The sequence below is a fragment of the Ambystoma mexicanum genome, chromosome 7q, assembly GCF_040938575.1.
Source record: "Ambystoma mexicanum isolate Mex_15411 chromosome 7q, UKY_AmexF1_1, whole genome shotgun sequence".
Taxonomy (NCBI): Eukaryota; Metazoa; Chordata; class Amphibia; order Caudata; family Ambystomatidae; genus Ambystoma; species Ambystoma mexicanum.
In genome coordinates, this window is record NC_090941.1 from 39,994,545 (window position 1) to 40,012,325 (window position 17,781).

General features: G+C 41.8%; 1 protein-coding gene across 1 annotated transcript in view; it reads right to left on the minus strand.

Moving 5' to 3' along the window:
• The window catches only part of CNKSR2 (connector enhancer of kinase suppressor of Ras 2), a 2,376,238-nt gene that overhangs the window by 450,035 nt on the left and 1,908,422 nt on the right, over positions 1-17,781 (minus strand). The window contains exon 16 of the mRNA XM_069639527.1: positions 10,645-10,718. Coding sequence (XP_069495628.1) covers positions 10,645-10,718 — 74 coding nt within the window. The remainder of the gene's footprint in view (positions 1-10,644; positions 10,719-17,781) is intronic.

Here is a 17,781-nt window from a genome sequence, read left to right on the forward strand (position 1 = left end):
ACATAGAGGAAACAAACTTAAAACATTTTCCCAGTAGAGAATAATAATCAATAATACCCTTTGTTTCTCTTCTATGCCAAGTGTAATTTGCGAGTGTACCCCCGAAGCCCATGCTATTCAATATATTCAATCCCCATTCATCCATTAGTTCCATCCAGTCATTACCACGCACGTTAAGGTCTAAATTATGCTTACCAGTAGCTAGTTGCCGAGTTTGTTGAATAGATGTTTAATTTAAATCTCCATATATTAGAATGGAGTTACAATTTCTCTTGACTTGTCAGGCATAGATTATTTCTTCAATCACCTCAAAGAATACAATTTGAGTGATTGCCCTTGGATTCCAGCAGAGATTTAGAATTAGAGCGAGGCTCATCTCTGGGTAAACTTTCCTGTCCCATATCAACTCCACTGCCTGCACAAATTAATTAGGTAGTGCAAAAGCTGAATCCGAAACAGAGATATTATTATGAACACCAAAGAGAAACCCTAAGGCAGGTGCCCCTCTTTCCCCTTTGAAGGCCGGGATGAGCAGACAATCATACCCGTCTACGTTAGGGGATTCCAATAACCACGACTCCTGAATAAAAAAATGTATCTGCTTCAAAGATTGCAGAATCCAAGGCAGGCAGCAAATGGGTGGAGCCCTTAGAATTCCATGACATCAAACTAAGGAGGCTAGATGTAAGCTTGGCAGAGGAGACTGGTAGCTAATGCTTATGAGCATTCAATGAAGCCGCCACCCAACTCCAATCTGTACCATTTTTAGATTCCACATTATCCATTAAGAGGTCAACAAGTTGTCTGCTACTTAAACCATCAGTAGATTATTTTATCGTTAAAAGAGGAGGATAATGAGTAACACTTTCTTCATTAAGACGAGTTTATATTTCAGCAGTTTGATTTGTAGTCTGTTCACACATCACCCGTGGAGAAACAAAAAAAAAAAAACGGATTCAGTTGCGCAGCAACTAAAAAAAACTGTTCCATAACTAAACAAGAGCTAAAGTGGGGCATCACCTTGTACAATTTTAGACGGTTCCAAAATTCTACCTGGGTAATATCAGCCGAGGAAATATGTGATATTGAGCGAACATTCTTTACAAATTTCAAAACACATGATCTATTAGTGTAAGATGCATCCAATCCTTAAGGACCATTCCAGGATATGGGATACGTCGGATCTCATTGACCGCCTTCTGTTCAAATTGTTTTCTCCTTGCCTCCATAGTCAGAAACATTGGTGCTCCACTATCCACCATAAGTCTTATAGACAAACCACTCCCATTTATTTATTTATTTTATTGGTCATTTGTAAGGCACTTTATACAATAGAATAGGCTGCCAGTGCCCTGCTCACAAATGATCCTCAGAGTCTTGTTGCTACGGCCACTGCGTGCAATGCCCTCAATAGGCAGAACAAAAAATGGACATGCACTTACCACTTTGTTACCTTGCGTGAGTTCCATTGTAAATGCCAAATTACATTGCCTTGCCTTTCTAATGCCTAAATTAAAATTGCCATTAGATCCCACTCCAGTGCATATTAAGCAGGCGGAGATATCGTACTCCTCCCATCTAGTACAGTTAACTGGGAACCAGGCTTCCTATTTCCCCCTTTCTTACGAGGGGGTTTGTTTTGGTACCTGCTTGTGTGGTGGGGATGATAAAACATTTCGGGAATTGTTAGGGTGTGCAAAAACGTTCTTGAGCCTCTGCTCACATTCTTTTGTGTACTTCTTTTCAAGTTTAATAATGGTGCCTCCTGCCCAAAGCGTTTTTCCTTTATTTCCTTTGCTTTACCAAAAATAAAAATGGGAAAATTCCCAGAGACACAAAGCACCATAACCTTAACTGGTCCATCCAAACATACAACCTCTCCCTCCCCCCTCAGCCATGAGTTCCTCTGCAACTAGAAGAATAGCCAGTTCAACGGGTGGTAAGGGTTCCTCCATTTCACCCTGAGAATCCTCAAAAAAGCTTGCAGCAGCCACACAAAGAGGCTATAAGCGGAACCCCCTGTTTTTGTCTTTTTCCCGCTTATGAACCCCCACTCCTTGGGCTAATCCCCATATACCCTTCACTTGCAATTAATCTTTAGAAGTCTCTGAATTTGACAGCTGTTTAAAATACACGCCCTTTAAAAAACCTTCCACAAAGACATTTTCTTGTTTAAAATAGCTAGCATGTTCGCAATCCCTCGACCTGCAGTGGGGACCAGTTCCTGCTGGTCAAACAGAACTATAACGCCTCTGTTAATACCAGAACAGATCTTACAAAGCCCCGTTAGACCTCTATACGTTAAACCATTACCAAGACATTGCGTGTCAGTCTCTTGATCATCTTGATTAACATCTATTTTTGCAGCTGGAAGCAACACCAAAGATAAAACAGAATTAACATTCATTGATGTAATAGACAGTCCTGGCTCTTTCACAGTAACAGTTCATTCTTCTTTGAAACAAGGTAAGGTGGTTTGTCTTTCACTCAACCTTTCCTCACGTACTCTACTCCCCCGGAATAGGTCGATCCATGTGAATTTACTCCTAGAGGTGGTTACCTCACCAGACAAACTCGGACCATCGACACTCCCTACTATTCAAGATTGTGGGAGGTTCACCAAGGCCAGGTGCAAATAATTATACTGATTATTCCATTCACCATCCGTAATTGATTTTTGCAACTTCAGTGGCCTTATCAGCTGGAATAGATTTGACAAGAGCAATCTGCTGAGGAGCCCCTTTATTTCCACCACTGGAAACCAATTCTAAGTCAGTTATTTCCTTCAAAATATCCCTGCTTTCAGTCAGAAGAGTTATAACAGAGTAATGTGCAGATCCTTGCTTTGGCCAGCTTGCCACATGTAAGGAAACCTCAGATGCCGCCCCCACTGCAGACTTATTTAGTTGGGAAATCAGGAGTGGCTCATCACTTTGACCACCAAAGGACACGTCCTGAAATTTAAATGATTGGTACTGCGGTTTGCCAAAGTGAAAAACTCTTTCCCCTATTTGATCAATAGAAGCAACCGGAGGGGCAGATTTAGAAGGTTTTACCAGCCTCAGTTCAGTGTTGGGGTGGAAGCATGCGAGGACACGTGAAATCGAACTTGTTTCAGGGCCGGTGACAGTGGTGATAATGTTGAATCGGCAAGCAGTTTGTGCAACGTTTTTATTGACCGAGCCCCTGAAATTGTTGTCCCGTTAAGATTGGTTCCGAACCTCCTGAACAACATCGGAGTATTCACTCTCCTTCCTCCCTTCTGTTGTCACCAATGCTAATTTCCTTGTCTGTACAGCACATGATTGTTAGTGTGAAAATAATTACAGCAGTCGGAACGGAGGCAGCTGTTTTGGGCAGTAGTTTTCGAGCGTGTGATAACATATAGGAACAAAGAGGAATAGCGCGATTTCTCAAATCTTATCTGTTCATGTCAGTCATATATCTCAATCATATATCAAAAGATGAACACGTACAGTTGAAGCCAAAGACTCATTCTCAGCGTCTCACACCAAAGAGCTGCTTGCACAAGGACAAACATAGAAACCACAGTATACAACCTTTTACCGTGCTAACAGGCAGGTCAAGGCAGAAAGGGGGCTGGTGCTCCATGTGATGAGTCAGGCGGCCCACTCTCACCATGGACCACCGCCGACCAACTCGCTCACACTCTGCATGAGGAATGCGATTATATACTTTTCCAAACTGTTGCCCCTCCTGCAGGCTATAGAGGGGGAAGAAAGACTATGGAAATGATTCCTACGTGAGAAGTAACTCCAACATAACCTGCAGCCACTGCAGACCACATTTGCTCATGCTCCGTGTCGGGAATGTGAGTATATACATTTCCAAGCTGTAGCCCCTCCTGCAGGCTGTGAGGGGGAAGAGAGACTCTGGCATTTTTTTCCTTTGTGAGAAGTAACTGCAAAATAACCTGCAGTCACCGCAGACTGCGGTGTCAATATTTGGCAGTGGGTAAGTGTGACAAAATGAGGACAAGGATGAGTAGTGACTAAACTGCCTACTCAGCACTCACACCTTTGCAAACCAGGAGGGATCCCAATCATAAAGAAAAACAGGCACAGCCAAGAGATATACCTATAGGTATAGTGCATCATAACAAAAATTAAGATGTAAACATGTTCATCTAAATCAGGCGACCAAATGGTAAAAACACACTCACCCATAAGGGTGGAAAAGCCACGCGTTCTGCCTGAATGCTCAAGCTTCTTCAAGCTAGTAAAATCCAATCGTGCCGATTGCACCAACAATCAGGAGGAGGAGTAAACCGCTCTAGCCATGCCTTTTTACACTTGTTGGTGCAATCGGCACGATTGGATTTTACTAGCTTGAAGAAGCTTGAGCATTCAGGCGCAACACGTGGCTTTGGTTTGGGACTCCTTTGTTTACATGCAACATGTAAGGTTTTTTGCAGTGTTACAACTTTACTACAGCATGTGTTTTTAATATATATCTTTCTATATATATATATTTTAAATTAACCATTCAAACATTCCTAGGACTTTCGTAGCAATTTGACAGTGTTGAGACGGTCTTCTAGGTGATTTCGTAATGGCGCGAGTTGTGATTTGAAGTAGCGAGATGCTAGACTAGATTGGTGTACCAGGTGTATAGTGCTGTTCATGGTTGGCTAAAAGTGCTTGACTGTGTCAATTAGCAGGTGGCAGTGGTTCCTACTGTCTTGGCTTGATAGCTTCAATTGGTGGGTCAAAGACGAAAAACTAGGCAATTCAGTCATTATGGTTCAATGTAGTCAGTCAGTCAGTCTTGAACATACAAGATCCACAGCAAATGCTCTCTGAAAGCAAGACTGCTTAGCTGAATATATTTACTTTACCTCCTGAAATGTAAAAAAATCTGGGAGATTTCCCCTAGCAGACAGTAATCTGTCATATGCACCCAGCAGAGAAAATGATGAGTCAACCCACTAATGGTGAGCCTCCCCACACAAGTGTCATCACTTTGGGGTGCTATTTACACTTGAATACCTTCTTCAACGTGCAAGCACGATGCCCATACTAAATCCTAGTAAGGATCCGGACAACGGCATTTGTGCCTTTCTATCCCTTTAGCCCAGCCTTGTGTCCCATGTTGGGGATTTACATCTCCCAGGCCCATTACAATCTCTACACCCTGTCCAGTGACTATGTCCCATTTTGTCTAATAAACCCCAATCTCTGGGTTTTGGTTGTCAGTAGTGTATGCTCTCTGGTGGGTCAGGTGCATTCCTGAACACATCTGCCATCTTCCTGTCCTCATGGGATTGTCAGACTATATCCTCCCTATCGCCATGTCTCATCCCATCATGGGAGTAGATTTGAGCACAAGCCATGAACAATGAGTCCATCCATACTGGGAGGAGGGGGGTACAACACTCCTGCGCTGCAATAGGACACTTAGAATTAACATTGCCCATTCTCCCTCAAATGAATGCTGCAGATTGGCAACCTATAATCGCCAGCCCATACTCTCTTTACATGGTTGCTTTCTCTTCTGGCCCTCTCTCAGGGCCTGTCAGATTCATTCAGGGCTAGATTTACCACTCCTATCTAGCCTACATCTAAATAGACCGGGTCACTCAAACTGGGAGTGGAAGCAGCCATCCATATATAGTGCAGTCAATTGATAGAATCCTTCTCCCTGCCCTCCCTGGTATATGTAAAGGTAAGACGTTCTCATCCGCCTGATCTACCATCTGTCCTTGTAAAGGGAACACCTGCAGGAAGATTTTACAGGGGCGTATGGCCCTTCACTTGTCCAGTTCCATGTGGGTAAAGAGCAGTAGCACTTCGTATCCACCACAGATTCTGAGAGATCGCAGTACATTAGCCCTTCCAGGGACTGGGTAACACCAATGGGCGTGTGGGAGGCTCTGGTAAGACATGGGCGGATCATTCCCGAACCTGTTCGATTAGTGTGTCATCTCCCGTCCCTACGGTATTACACATGGGAACCAGGCAAGACACTACACACATCTTGGTAATCTCAGGGGGAAATCCCATAGCTCTAAGACTGAGGCACACAACACTGGGACTTAGAACATCCATCCCAGATATATGCAATCTGGAAATGGACTACTAGATCACTGGCCTGATTCTCAGCTGAGAGGCCAATACACTGTGTTCCCATCCAGGGTGTGAGTAGTCCTTCTAGAGTCACAAATGGCCCACCTGGGTCTTGAGAGGAGTCATTAGTCCCCCTCAGTCTGGGAGTCCACTTTTCTTCCAAAGGCTGACAACCTCAGGGTCTGACTTGAGGGTAGCACTTGAGGGTCCACTAAAACTAGCATGTGTTCATCCCAAATTGTCATGACTGTACATTTTGTACTTTTTCTTCATAGCAAGCCAAGGCAGGGAATTGGTGATGCACAGCCCAAAGTGCAACACTGTGGTCAGGGAGGAGATAGCATATTCAATTCTCGATAATATATCTTCTACAGGAGCCACCCAGAATGTAATGAATGGTGTGTCCTCCTTTTACACTAAAGCCAGCATCCCTCTCTGCCCCATCTATCCATCTACTTGAGAGGGTGCTGTTAACTGTACTATGTTATTATGCCCTATTGTTGTATCATCAACTTTACAGTGCTCCTTTGCTTTGCATTTAGGTTTACACTGTAAAATATACAGCGCATGCATACACCCATATTCGGATTACAATTTATTGAGAGAACATTCCAATCATCCCCACATTATTTTCTTAAAAGTCATTTTATCAAATTGTTTTGTGGTGCCCCCATTCAAACACCACATGATTTCTGAACCCCCCCCATTTTCAGCTGCACTATGGCGCTCTCCCCAACGTTCATAACAACGTTAGACTAACATTGATCATTTTCTCACCATTATGACCTACCCTGCCTTGCTTTACTAGGCGTCACAAGGTTACCATTTCTTGTTTTTTGCAGAGTGAAGCCTCCTTTGCAGTGTCATCCATATTAGTAATATTGAAGGAATGCCATCATGGCTTAAGAATGTGTGATCACAAAGCCTCCATTTTAAAATATAATACATACAATAATAGAAGTATGTTAAGAATTTTCAGTTCAAAATCATTCTCTCTCGATCTATTTCTACTGTCCTGGGCAAGCGTATCGAAATCCTTGAAATTCTGCAGGGTAGTGTCTGTGCTAAGGCCCATGCTTCCCAACCTTTCTGACTCTTAGTGTGATTGCAGCTTGCTGGGAAACAATACAAGTGCAATAGCTTTCCAGGATTTGTACGCAACCATTTGAAAGTGGGGTTTTCACCTGTCTCGATTGTTCCTAACGATAACCACTTAGAGGTTACCAAAGCATAGCCAGGACAGGACTGGTGCACATCCTAGCCAGCCACATGTACCTTTCTCTGTATCAATAACTTAGTTTTTCAACATTCCATACCATGCTGTTCCAACTCTCTGTGCCTGCGATATTAGCAGCAGATATGGTCCAAATACCTCTTTGGAATTTTCTGCTCTAATATACATACCTGTGTAGATGTGTGTATGCTGTTGTAGAGAAGGAGCTAAGTACCCCCCACCTCAACCACTTTGACCAGAAAGCCTATATGTTGAAAACCAGAGTATGTGACATATGTGGAACAACTAATACGACAGAAGCCAAAGGAAATCCTGGAGGTTAGGATCCCATTGTGAAAACCATACCTGCATTCAAGACAGTATGATGGCTGTTTAAACGAAATCCCAGAAGAAGCAGGATGCCTGACTGACGAAGCAGATTGGTGACGTCATGCGAGAGTCGAGATGACGTAAATAAAAGAGATGCAGAGACAAGAGAATGCGGATATTCTATAAGGCATCAAGAAAGTAACAAAGATAAGCAACATCTTGGGCTCAAGATGAAGAGGCTTATCCTACAAAAACAGTTAAAATATTAAGCCAGTTCACATGTGTACAAACGCAAAGTAACGCAAACAGACAAAGTTTTCATGAGGCTAGCTTTATAGTGAATAGATTGTGTTGAATTGAATAGAATTGTGTGAATGTATGGATACATAGGAGTACGTAAGGAATGGATGGTGCCACTATGAACTATAAGAAGAGCTGAGCTAAAGGAGAAAGGCCATCTTTTCCAAGTGTGGCGCAGTTAGAAAACAAATGGATTACAAACGAAGTTCAGAAAGGCAAGGTTGAACGAGCCAAGATGCCATGGTCGTATCTGGTGGAGGGAAACAGAAATTAGTTACAATCTTGTGGAGGAATGAACCTCCTGTTCAGAAGCTTGGAGAGAACAAGGAAGACATCAGAGGTTTATTAGTAAAATAGAATTTTGAATTCAGTGAAAGCTCAATTTTGTGGTCTTCCGTGACGTGGGGAGAAGGAGTTGGACAAGCAGGAGGGTCACACCTACGCACGAGGGCAGACCGTGCATCTACTCCCCTGTATCTTTCGGAGCAAAAGAACATTTTCAAGGACAAGTTCAAACGGCCTAATTGACAACCGACCACTGAGGTGATGATGTTCTAATTGGTGGGAAGCAGATGCTGAAGAGGAACTCACCAACACCTGGCAGTCTGGCCTGCGTGCGGTTAGCGTGGGCTGAAGGATGCTGACAGAGGTTAGAAGCCAACCAATGATAGAGCATCACATGATTGGGAGTCCTATAGTTAAGTAGCCAATAGTATATTGTGTATTTAGTGACCCTCATATTGACTTGTTTTGAGGGAAGTGCTTAGTTGCTCCACCTGATGTTAAGAAACCTATCACCTTTCTCACGCCCATTAGACGAGTATGGATTGTATACTTAGATATTCCCTTAGACCCTATCACTCTCTTCAGTAGGTTTTTGTAGTTTGCCACGTAGGATGACGTTAGTAATATGCAGGTTGTATGTACATCACCTATGATGAGACTTTAGTATAAAAGAGTGCTTTTTTGTAAAGTTTGTTGAGATCATGCTGTGAAATGTCAGTTGATATCCATTGTACTCCCTGTTTTAGATAATTGATATTAAAACACTTACCTTTTTGCTAACTTCCTGAGTCGTTTTGTTTATTGATGTTTTAGTAACCTCTGCATCCCCATTCCTCTCAAATGTATTACTGACCCGTCTTAAAGAGCTGGAAGTCCTCCAGTTCACTGTGTATCCTGTGTAGATGCTTTGCAGATAAAGCACTAATGAACACGTTTTAAAACGTTTCCAGTACCATAATGTTGTGCAATGTCTCTTTGCTTTCTAAAATGTAGTGTCTTTTCATGTCAGGTTTGGTATTTATGATGAAAACTTGGGATAGGGGTTTAATGGGCCTCATTACGAGTTTGGTGGTAACACGTCGGTGCTACTGGCGGGTTGCTGCCAAACTCGTAACATTGTTCCGCTGCCTGATATCCCGGTGCCACAGGGCATTACAGTACTGGTGGCCACGGATGTTAGGCGGTGGAAAGTGTAAGTCCCCATTCCCGTGGAGTCCCATAGGACTCTACGGGAATGGGGACACGGAAGCACCAGCTAACGGTGCTGGTTCTTCCATGAAAACCATGCCTGCAGGGGCCTGTGCCTCCCTGCCAGGAAAAACAGCCCCTGGAGGGATACTTGTAGTCTGGTGGTCCGGAAAGGATGCTGGTACGCTGCTACCGGCACATTTATTTCCAGACCAGCAGGCTTGTAATGAATCATGTCTCCAGGACTACCCTATCCCAGGTTTTGTGCTTGCCTCAGTTTTACTGCAGTCCATGTTATTCAACTGAAATGGCCCAAGAATACAAGTCCCAGCAGGCAATTATTGCATATAATAAAGCCCAGGAGTGGGTCATCGTGTCTCTGTTAACATGGGGTCATTTTATAAAACTTAGGGGCATTGAATTGATTTACATAAGCTTAACCACGTTTTATTTGAACGGGCACAAGGAAAATCAGGTATGATAAAACATTATGCAAACTAAAAACAAAACAAAAAATTATGCGTCTTGAAATTCCAGGACGTTTTTGAAAGCATCCTCACTGTATTTGCTTTTCTGCAGTCGGTGAGACCACACAATCAATTACACCGTCTATTTTCAGCTGAAAGTCTACCACCCGCCTCCAGCAAGATGCTCATAATCACCATTTTGCTTTTCACAGCTAAATATGGAACTTCTGTTACATGCCTTCCTTTTCTTTATAAACACACCTCAGATATATTTCCTTATTCAAATAGCAATGGCTTCTAGCTGCTCCCCAATCACTGGTTGATGTTCAGGAGACAGCTTCTAATAAATAATAGTAGCTAGTAGATGTGGCTCGAGGTCATCTCACACCTGCTTTCTTACACGCCTGACGCCCCCACCCCACAAAAGCCCCCTTCCTGCTTTTTGCTCTGCCACCCTCTTTGTTCTTTGGCTGACTCAGGAGCGTGGAGGGTGGGAGGCACGTCTTTAAATGTGATGCAGCTATGATAATGATGTGTTCATTTACATAGCACCTTAATCCAAAGCGCTTATCCCTTGGGCTGTGTGCTTACCTTTCACAAGCCAGTGGACCCTATGCCATCTTTCATTTGGGCATGAAAGAAGAGGTCAATCTCTAACACACTATCCACCACCTAAACCGACATTCCACTCTAGTGCCACCGACATTCAGAAGCAATTGTCTGCAGGAACTAAACACAATCAGTCGTGGCAGTATATATTGTTCTTGGCACTTACTATTTCTTTCGACATTCGCTGGCCCTGTCAATTTTAAATTCAGGTAAGCTGATGAATCCCTCTGCTTTTTCTTCCTGCAAAAAAAAAAAATAATAATAATAATAAGGTTTTGGTTAAGTCCTTCCTTCAAAAGAAACGTTGAGGGAATCGTTCAAAGCAAAAGGAAGAGCAGTCATGGACTTGGGTCTAGTGGGGTTTAGGCACTTTTTTGTGATGCGATTCTTCTCTGTTTTTTTGCAGGAAATGATTCAGAACAAGCTACCACGTCCGTACAAAAGACACATACTTTCAGATTTCAAAAAAGTACTTTCAGCAGCACAAAAAGCACTGAGCCGTGCTGACGTCACGCTAGCATTGCCATGTCTAAGCTCAAATGATGGGGAAAGATGCATTTATTCTAAAAAGGAAATAACCACTTAACCTCCCTTACAGCCATTTACCAAAGCAACAATATATTAGCAAACAATGTGCTAGAATATCGGGAGACGTGATGTTCCCTGAACATAATTGAACGATGACGTTGATCCTAAAGTAGGTAGACAATTAAATTGTGCAAAAACGTCCAATTAAACACGTTACTAGAAATGAAAAATAAATCAAAACTGAAAACAAATCCAACACAGAGCCTCAACTAAACACAACAGAACAGTACACAATAAAACGGCCCTCCTTGTGTGGCCAATATGCAGTTTAAAACAGACTTGACGTCGTCATCAAACATTCGTATGTAGGCGCAGTATCCCACGGCAATGGCCCTTTGCCTGATACACTGACATGCAGGGGTCACCACCCTGTGCACCCTCGTTTCTGACTCACTTGCTCGGGATGGAAAGCAAAGAATCACGGCATTCGCCAACGCTTGGAGTGCTTGACACATGTGTGCCTTGGATATTCAGCAGTTAGAGATGCTGTTTTGACGAGTCCTGAGAGAGCCTCTACCTCGAGGCCACAGTGACCAGCCATGGAGGAATGAGGCTAAGGCCCTAGAAAGTACTCTTGGAGAGCAAGGTCAGTCCAATGGAAGCAACAAAACAAGCATGCATTTGACAACGTTTCCAACACTTCTCAGAAAGGCTGCTTACATTTAATAGGGCAGTACTGGCATTTCTTATAATTGCTACTGCAGTACACATTTAAGAGGACTGTTTTGGCAATTTTCAAAAACACATCCAAGTTTTAATGGGGCAACTTTTACACTTTTTAGCAGTGCAGTTATATGCTTAATAATCCTACACCCGCAGTATAAAACAGTGATGCTTGTCTTTCAATGTCTCATATCCTGGTCTTTAGGTGCTCCAATCACACCACATTTCCAGGATAACCACTAACTGTCTATATATATATATATATATATGTATATATATGTATATATATATATATATATGTATATATATATATATATATGCATATATATATATATATATATATATATATATATATATATATATATATATATATATATATATATATATATATATATGTGTGTGGGTGTGTGTGTATATATATATATATATATATATATATATATATATATATATATATATATATATATATATATATATATATCCAATTTCAGACAGATTCACTTCATTTAAATGTATTTTGTGAGTATATTCTGAAAACATGGAAGTGACTTCTTTGCTGTTGTGGACGGGATTTAGGGACACTGGTTTTATTGGCTCAGGGCTAGACCTATCAGCAGCTTTCGATCTCGTGGATCATGACGTCCTATGCATCACCTCTCCTCAACTGCCACGTTCTCCCCTGACGCCACAGCATGGATCACTTCCTTCCTACAAGACAGAACCATGCAAGTATTAGACTCTGCCTCACCCACCATCATACTTTGTGGTGTGCCCAAGGCTCCTGCCTCTCCTCCACACTCTACAACATCTTCACACAACCCCTCTTCCTCATCCTCGACGCTATGGGTATCTCCTACACCAACTATGCGGACGATACCCAGATCCTCCTCACCCTCACTGACAACTATGACACGGACTCCTTGACCCTGAACAACCTCTATAACACCATCCAAGCTTGGATGGCAGACAATGGACTATGCCTCAACTCCAACAAGATCGAACTCCTCCTGGTAGGTTCCCCCGACACGCTAAAAAATACAGATTCCCTATTCAGCCACTTCACCATTGACACCATCAAAATACCTGTCTCAGACTCAGTCAAAACTCTTGGAGTCTATCTGGATTCTAACTTATCCATGGGCAGACAAGTCAACGCAATTGCCTCCTCAGCCGCATACCATGCTGAACTAATCAACGCAGTCAGGCCCTTTCTCTCCAAAGAGAACTGCACAAACATAGCCAGAGCCATCACTAGCTCCAGGCTTGACTACTGCAATGTACTCTTTCTAGGAACATCCAAAAAAAAACCTGGAGAGGCTACAAGTCATACAGAATAGTGCTCTCCATGCAGCCCAAGGCATTGCTAAAAGAGAACACATCTCTGAGGCCAGAAAACTAGCCCACTGGCTCCCAATAAAGGAAAGAATTGTCTTCAAAGCTCTGACACTGACCTACAAGTGCATTCACCTCACTGCTCCTGATTACCTCTCACAAAGGATCCACCCCTTCTCCTCTACAAGACCAACCAGATCACCCTATACCAACATGTTCTGTGTGCCACAAGTATAAAATGCCAGAGCGGGCGGATCCAGCTTCCCATATCTCGCACCCACACACTGGAATGCCCTACCTCCCACAATCCGAGGTGAGGCCTCCCTCATCGCTTTCCGTAAAGCTATGAAAACCATCCTCTTCACTTAAGGTCCTTAGTACCAGCATGAATACTAAACATATGACCTACTGCATAAATTGTAAAGACCAAATGCATAAGCTGTAAAGACCAACCGCATAAGCTGTAATGATAGAATTATGTTTGTAGTGTTTTTATAATCTGCCGATGACTGCTACCATTCCTGTACCCCTGTAACTAAGCTCTTGCAAGTAACAGCACCTCAATGCCCCCGGGCTGTTTGCACGCTATATAAATATAAATAAATAAATAAATAAATAAATAGTATTGCTTGGCAGGGCTGACATGGCAGTAGCTGGACAATGCCACAGTTCTTAGTAGTATGCTATTGGTTTAATGGGACAAACTCAGTAGTTCCGGACTTTTCTTTTGATATAACAACACTGGCATCGCTTGGCAGGGCTAATGTGCTTTGAATACATCATCACATCCTCATTAATAGCTTTATTCGGATTGATACATCAAAGACAATTAATAAAAACAGCTCCGTTAACAAGCTTACAACACATTAACACACATTCTACTGAATTCACAGCCAAGAGGAATCATTTCAAGGTAGACAGAATAAAACACTGTACAATTCATACAGAAATATACTTTAAGATTAACCAGATTATCGCTTAGATTAAAAACATTTATCACAATGTCAAGAAGTATATGAACATAGTCTCATATATCACTTAAAAAAGGCTAGCCTGGTAATCCACGCTGCCATAATAAATATGGCAACCACAAAGACCACATCTGATCCTAGAGGGTCTCTGCACAAATCACATGCTCCGAGTAATGTTATAATGCCACAGTTCTGAATTATGGGTAACAACCAACATCTTCTGGGTTTTTATGGAACAGGACACCACAATAAAAGTTGTTTCTCATCTTCCATGTTTTGGAGGCACACTACACGCAGAGCGTTGTACTGAGGATTCCATTATTTAGTCACATTTGCCAGTGGGAGTATACCTAGACAGAATTTCACATAGAGGTTTTTTTTGGTAAAAAGGCCCCACTTTAAATATATAACTTTCCATGCCAGAACCATGTATACCGCTCAAATAGGAGGTTGCCAGAGCCTTTATTAACATTAGCTGATATACCCGGCGTTGGCCAGAATTTCCTTTTCTTTTAGGTACTATTTGTTATAAATAACTTATGGTAGCTTTGCGGTTTTCAGAAAGGCTCCATAAAAAAGGTGAAAAGAAAAACTCACTATATTTTTCCATTATTTCTACTTTTGAAAATGTTTTCTTATAAAGACTTCCCAAAACAATGTATTGTTCTTCTTAAAAAGTAATTCTGAAATGTACAACTGTTTGTGAGAACAACATGGAGATTCCTGAGTAGCATGACGCTGACAGTGCCAAGAACTATGGACTTAAGTTCAATAATACTAAAATACATGTTCATTGTAAGGCTTGTTTATAAACAACATTTTTTGTTTCCCTTCCCGGTGAACACTGTTGCTTCAATTACATTGGGCAGCAATTTTTTAATGTGAAGCCTTGTGCCATTACACAGCCTGGGTGGGTCGAGATTGAGAAGCAGCATGAGGGGTGACCCAACTTTCAGTCAAGGGTAATGTGGTCACATTCCCGGGGGGTCGAGTGAGATGAGCAATTCTGCTGGATAGTTTACAACTTCGTTGGCATCCACCATCATATTTATTGAGTGTGCTCAGTAACTGTTCCCAGGCGCATATCCTGAATCTGATCCTAGGGCCTGGACCTCGAGTTGTGTTCCTTGTGTCAGACCGGTCATTCTATGACCACATTGATGTTTCGCCGATTTCAGGCAACCATCTCATTTGTGAAGGTGCTGAAATCCAAGGAAAGGAGTGCAGTGTCTAAATGTCATGTAACTAGTAATGTCCGTAGGGTCCTAAGAGCTAAATATGGAAACTTTGATGCAGATTGGTGAAACGGTGTGGAATTGTAAAAGGAACAATGATTCCCCACAAACCAACACATTTTTACTTTTGATGAAATCCAGGGAAAAGCGGTGGGGTGTCCAAATGTCATGTAGCCAGCAATGTCTGAAGGGTCCAAACAGGTAACTATCCAAAATGTTTTGCACATTGTTGAAACGGTGTGGAATTGTATAAGGAACAACACTTTGCGACAAATCCTACAACAAACACATATCATTTTTTTATATATAGAACAAAATAGATGTCTTGCATGATCCAGCTCCTATATGAGTCTTTCAACTTTAAAGTGTGACCCGCTTTAATACCTCCTGGAGTGTCCCAGAGAGAATGTCACCCGATTTTATACAGGCTTGAGCAAACATGACTAACCCATAGCCACGCTGTACCCTTGTCTGAGTGAAGTACATCTAGCATTACCCTTTTATATGACATGGTTTGGGGATCAGCCACAGGTGTAGCCATAGTACCACATGTGTCAGTATGGCAACATACACTATTCCAAGATGTCCAAGCTATAATGGTGTGTCGAGGGTGTACTATTTGGGAGTGAAAGTAACTTTTTAAGGAAGTCATTTTCTCTGATGGTCACAGTCTTATTTTTCACATACCCCCACATCTCTACACCGTACTACACAGCTGTGGTCACTTGTGCTCTGAAGATCTCAAGGCACAGTACAATAGCCTACCCTCAAAAAATTTCCGAAAAGGCAGACATGACCCCAGCCTGTCTTTTTAGGACAATCTCACTTTTGTTGATTTGGGAGCCAAAGAACTATTGGCATGAAAACACACACTTAAGGAGTCAAAGTGATTAACATAGTCGATTATGGCCCCCTTAGGGGGGGATGAACATTTTCTTTGGGTTATACTTATGACATGACATAACTTTGGTTTTGGCACTGTTAATTATAAGGCCCATTTCGTCACAAATCAATGAAAATGCATTAAATGCATTAAAGGCTTTCCTAAGGTTATAAGGTGTTCTGGATATTATTGCTGTGTCATAGCGAAAAGTAAAACAGAAACATTATCACTGTCTACCATAGGAGCAGCGATTGTTAGAGATTTTAATGTTACATCCAAGTCATTAATGAATAATTAAAATAATACTGTGGCTAAAACACAGCTTTGGTGAACTCCTAGATTAACGTTCCAACAATCCGTACACTCTCCATTGGGGCCCCATCGAACAGGTTCTGTGTTGCGGGAATACAGAGAAACGATAACTCTTATTATTGCTGTGTCCACTTTCAATTTTTAAGCAGGTGCTAGGATGTTTAAATCGACAATAAGAAGGTATGATGATTCTCTTTTCAATATTAAATATGTATCCAGAACTAGTGAAAGAGATGCAATGCTTGATTAGTAGACCCTACACCCTTGTTTAAGTTGGTTTGAACATGATTTCTGATGTTGTTATCTATAATCCAACTACATAGGAGCTGATGTAAAACTTCACTATAGACCTTACTCAATGAATCAATCAACAATATTGACCTATAGTTGGCTGGCTTATTGCTATCCCCCTTTTCCCCATTTTTTGGAAAATATTGGTACCCATATATGCTGGTTCTATTTTAAAAAAAACTATTAAAAAAACGTGAAGGCTGTCTGGGCATGGTGCCTTTCCACCTCTTTGGGCACAGCTGACGACCTGTTTTGAAAATACCAGATGGTTAGCATTCTTGGCAAACTCAGGATCTTCAGTCACACTATCAGCTGTTCCATCACAATGATAGACCTCTCTAAAATGATCAGAATAGCTTCCCTCACAAATAGAAGCCTAAATCTGTGAGGATGTTTTAGAGGTACCACAAGTCACTATTTTTCAGAAGAGTGTTTGGTTGCTATCATAGAAAGATTGTTGAAGATTCCTCCAAATAGAATATATGCTCTCCTTTTTCTTTTGATTATTTCTTATTATTAGTTCTAAGGGTCACTAGGTCCTGCTTGTTTCTTATTGGACCAGCTCTTAATGGTGTCAGGAGTAGTCTTTTTGCTTTCTTACAGTCTTTTTCAAGCCAACCATTGGATTTGCCCTTATTATAACTCTGATGATTATCAGAGCACTATCAATGCTTGGTATGATAGTTCTGACTAGATCGTCATAGAAATATCCAGTTAATTATCATGAACAAAAGAGCAGAAAAGTGGTACAATGGTTCTTTAGATCTTCGGAATGCATGTATCTAAGCTCAGAATGGATCACATAATGGACAATCCCCAATTTCCCTTTGACTACAATTGCGCAGCAAGTCTTCCATTGTATTAGCCCTTCTTATTAAGGGCTGCTATCCATTTAATGGGCAAGTGGCAGCACTTTTCAGCAGGGCTCTAGTGGAATGAGCATCCTCTGAGACAGAGGTCTATGAAAGAGGATTCCCACTCCACTAGGAAACACTCTGTGAACCGCACGGAAGACCTACTCAAGCCTG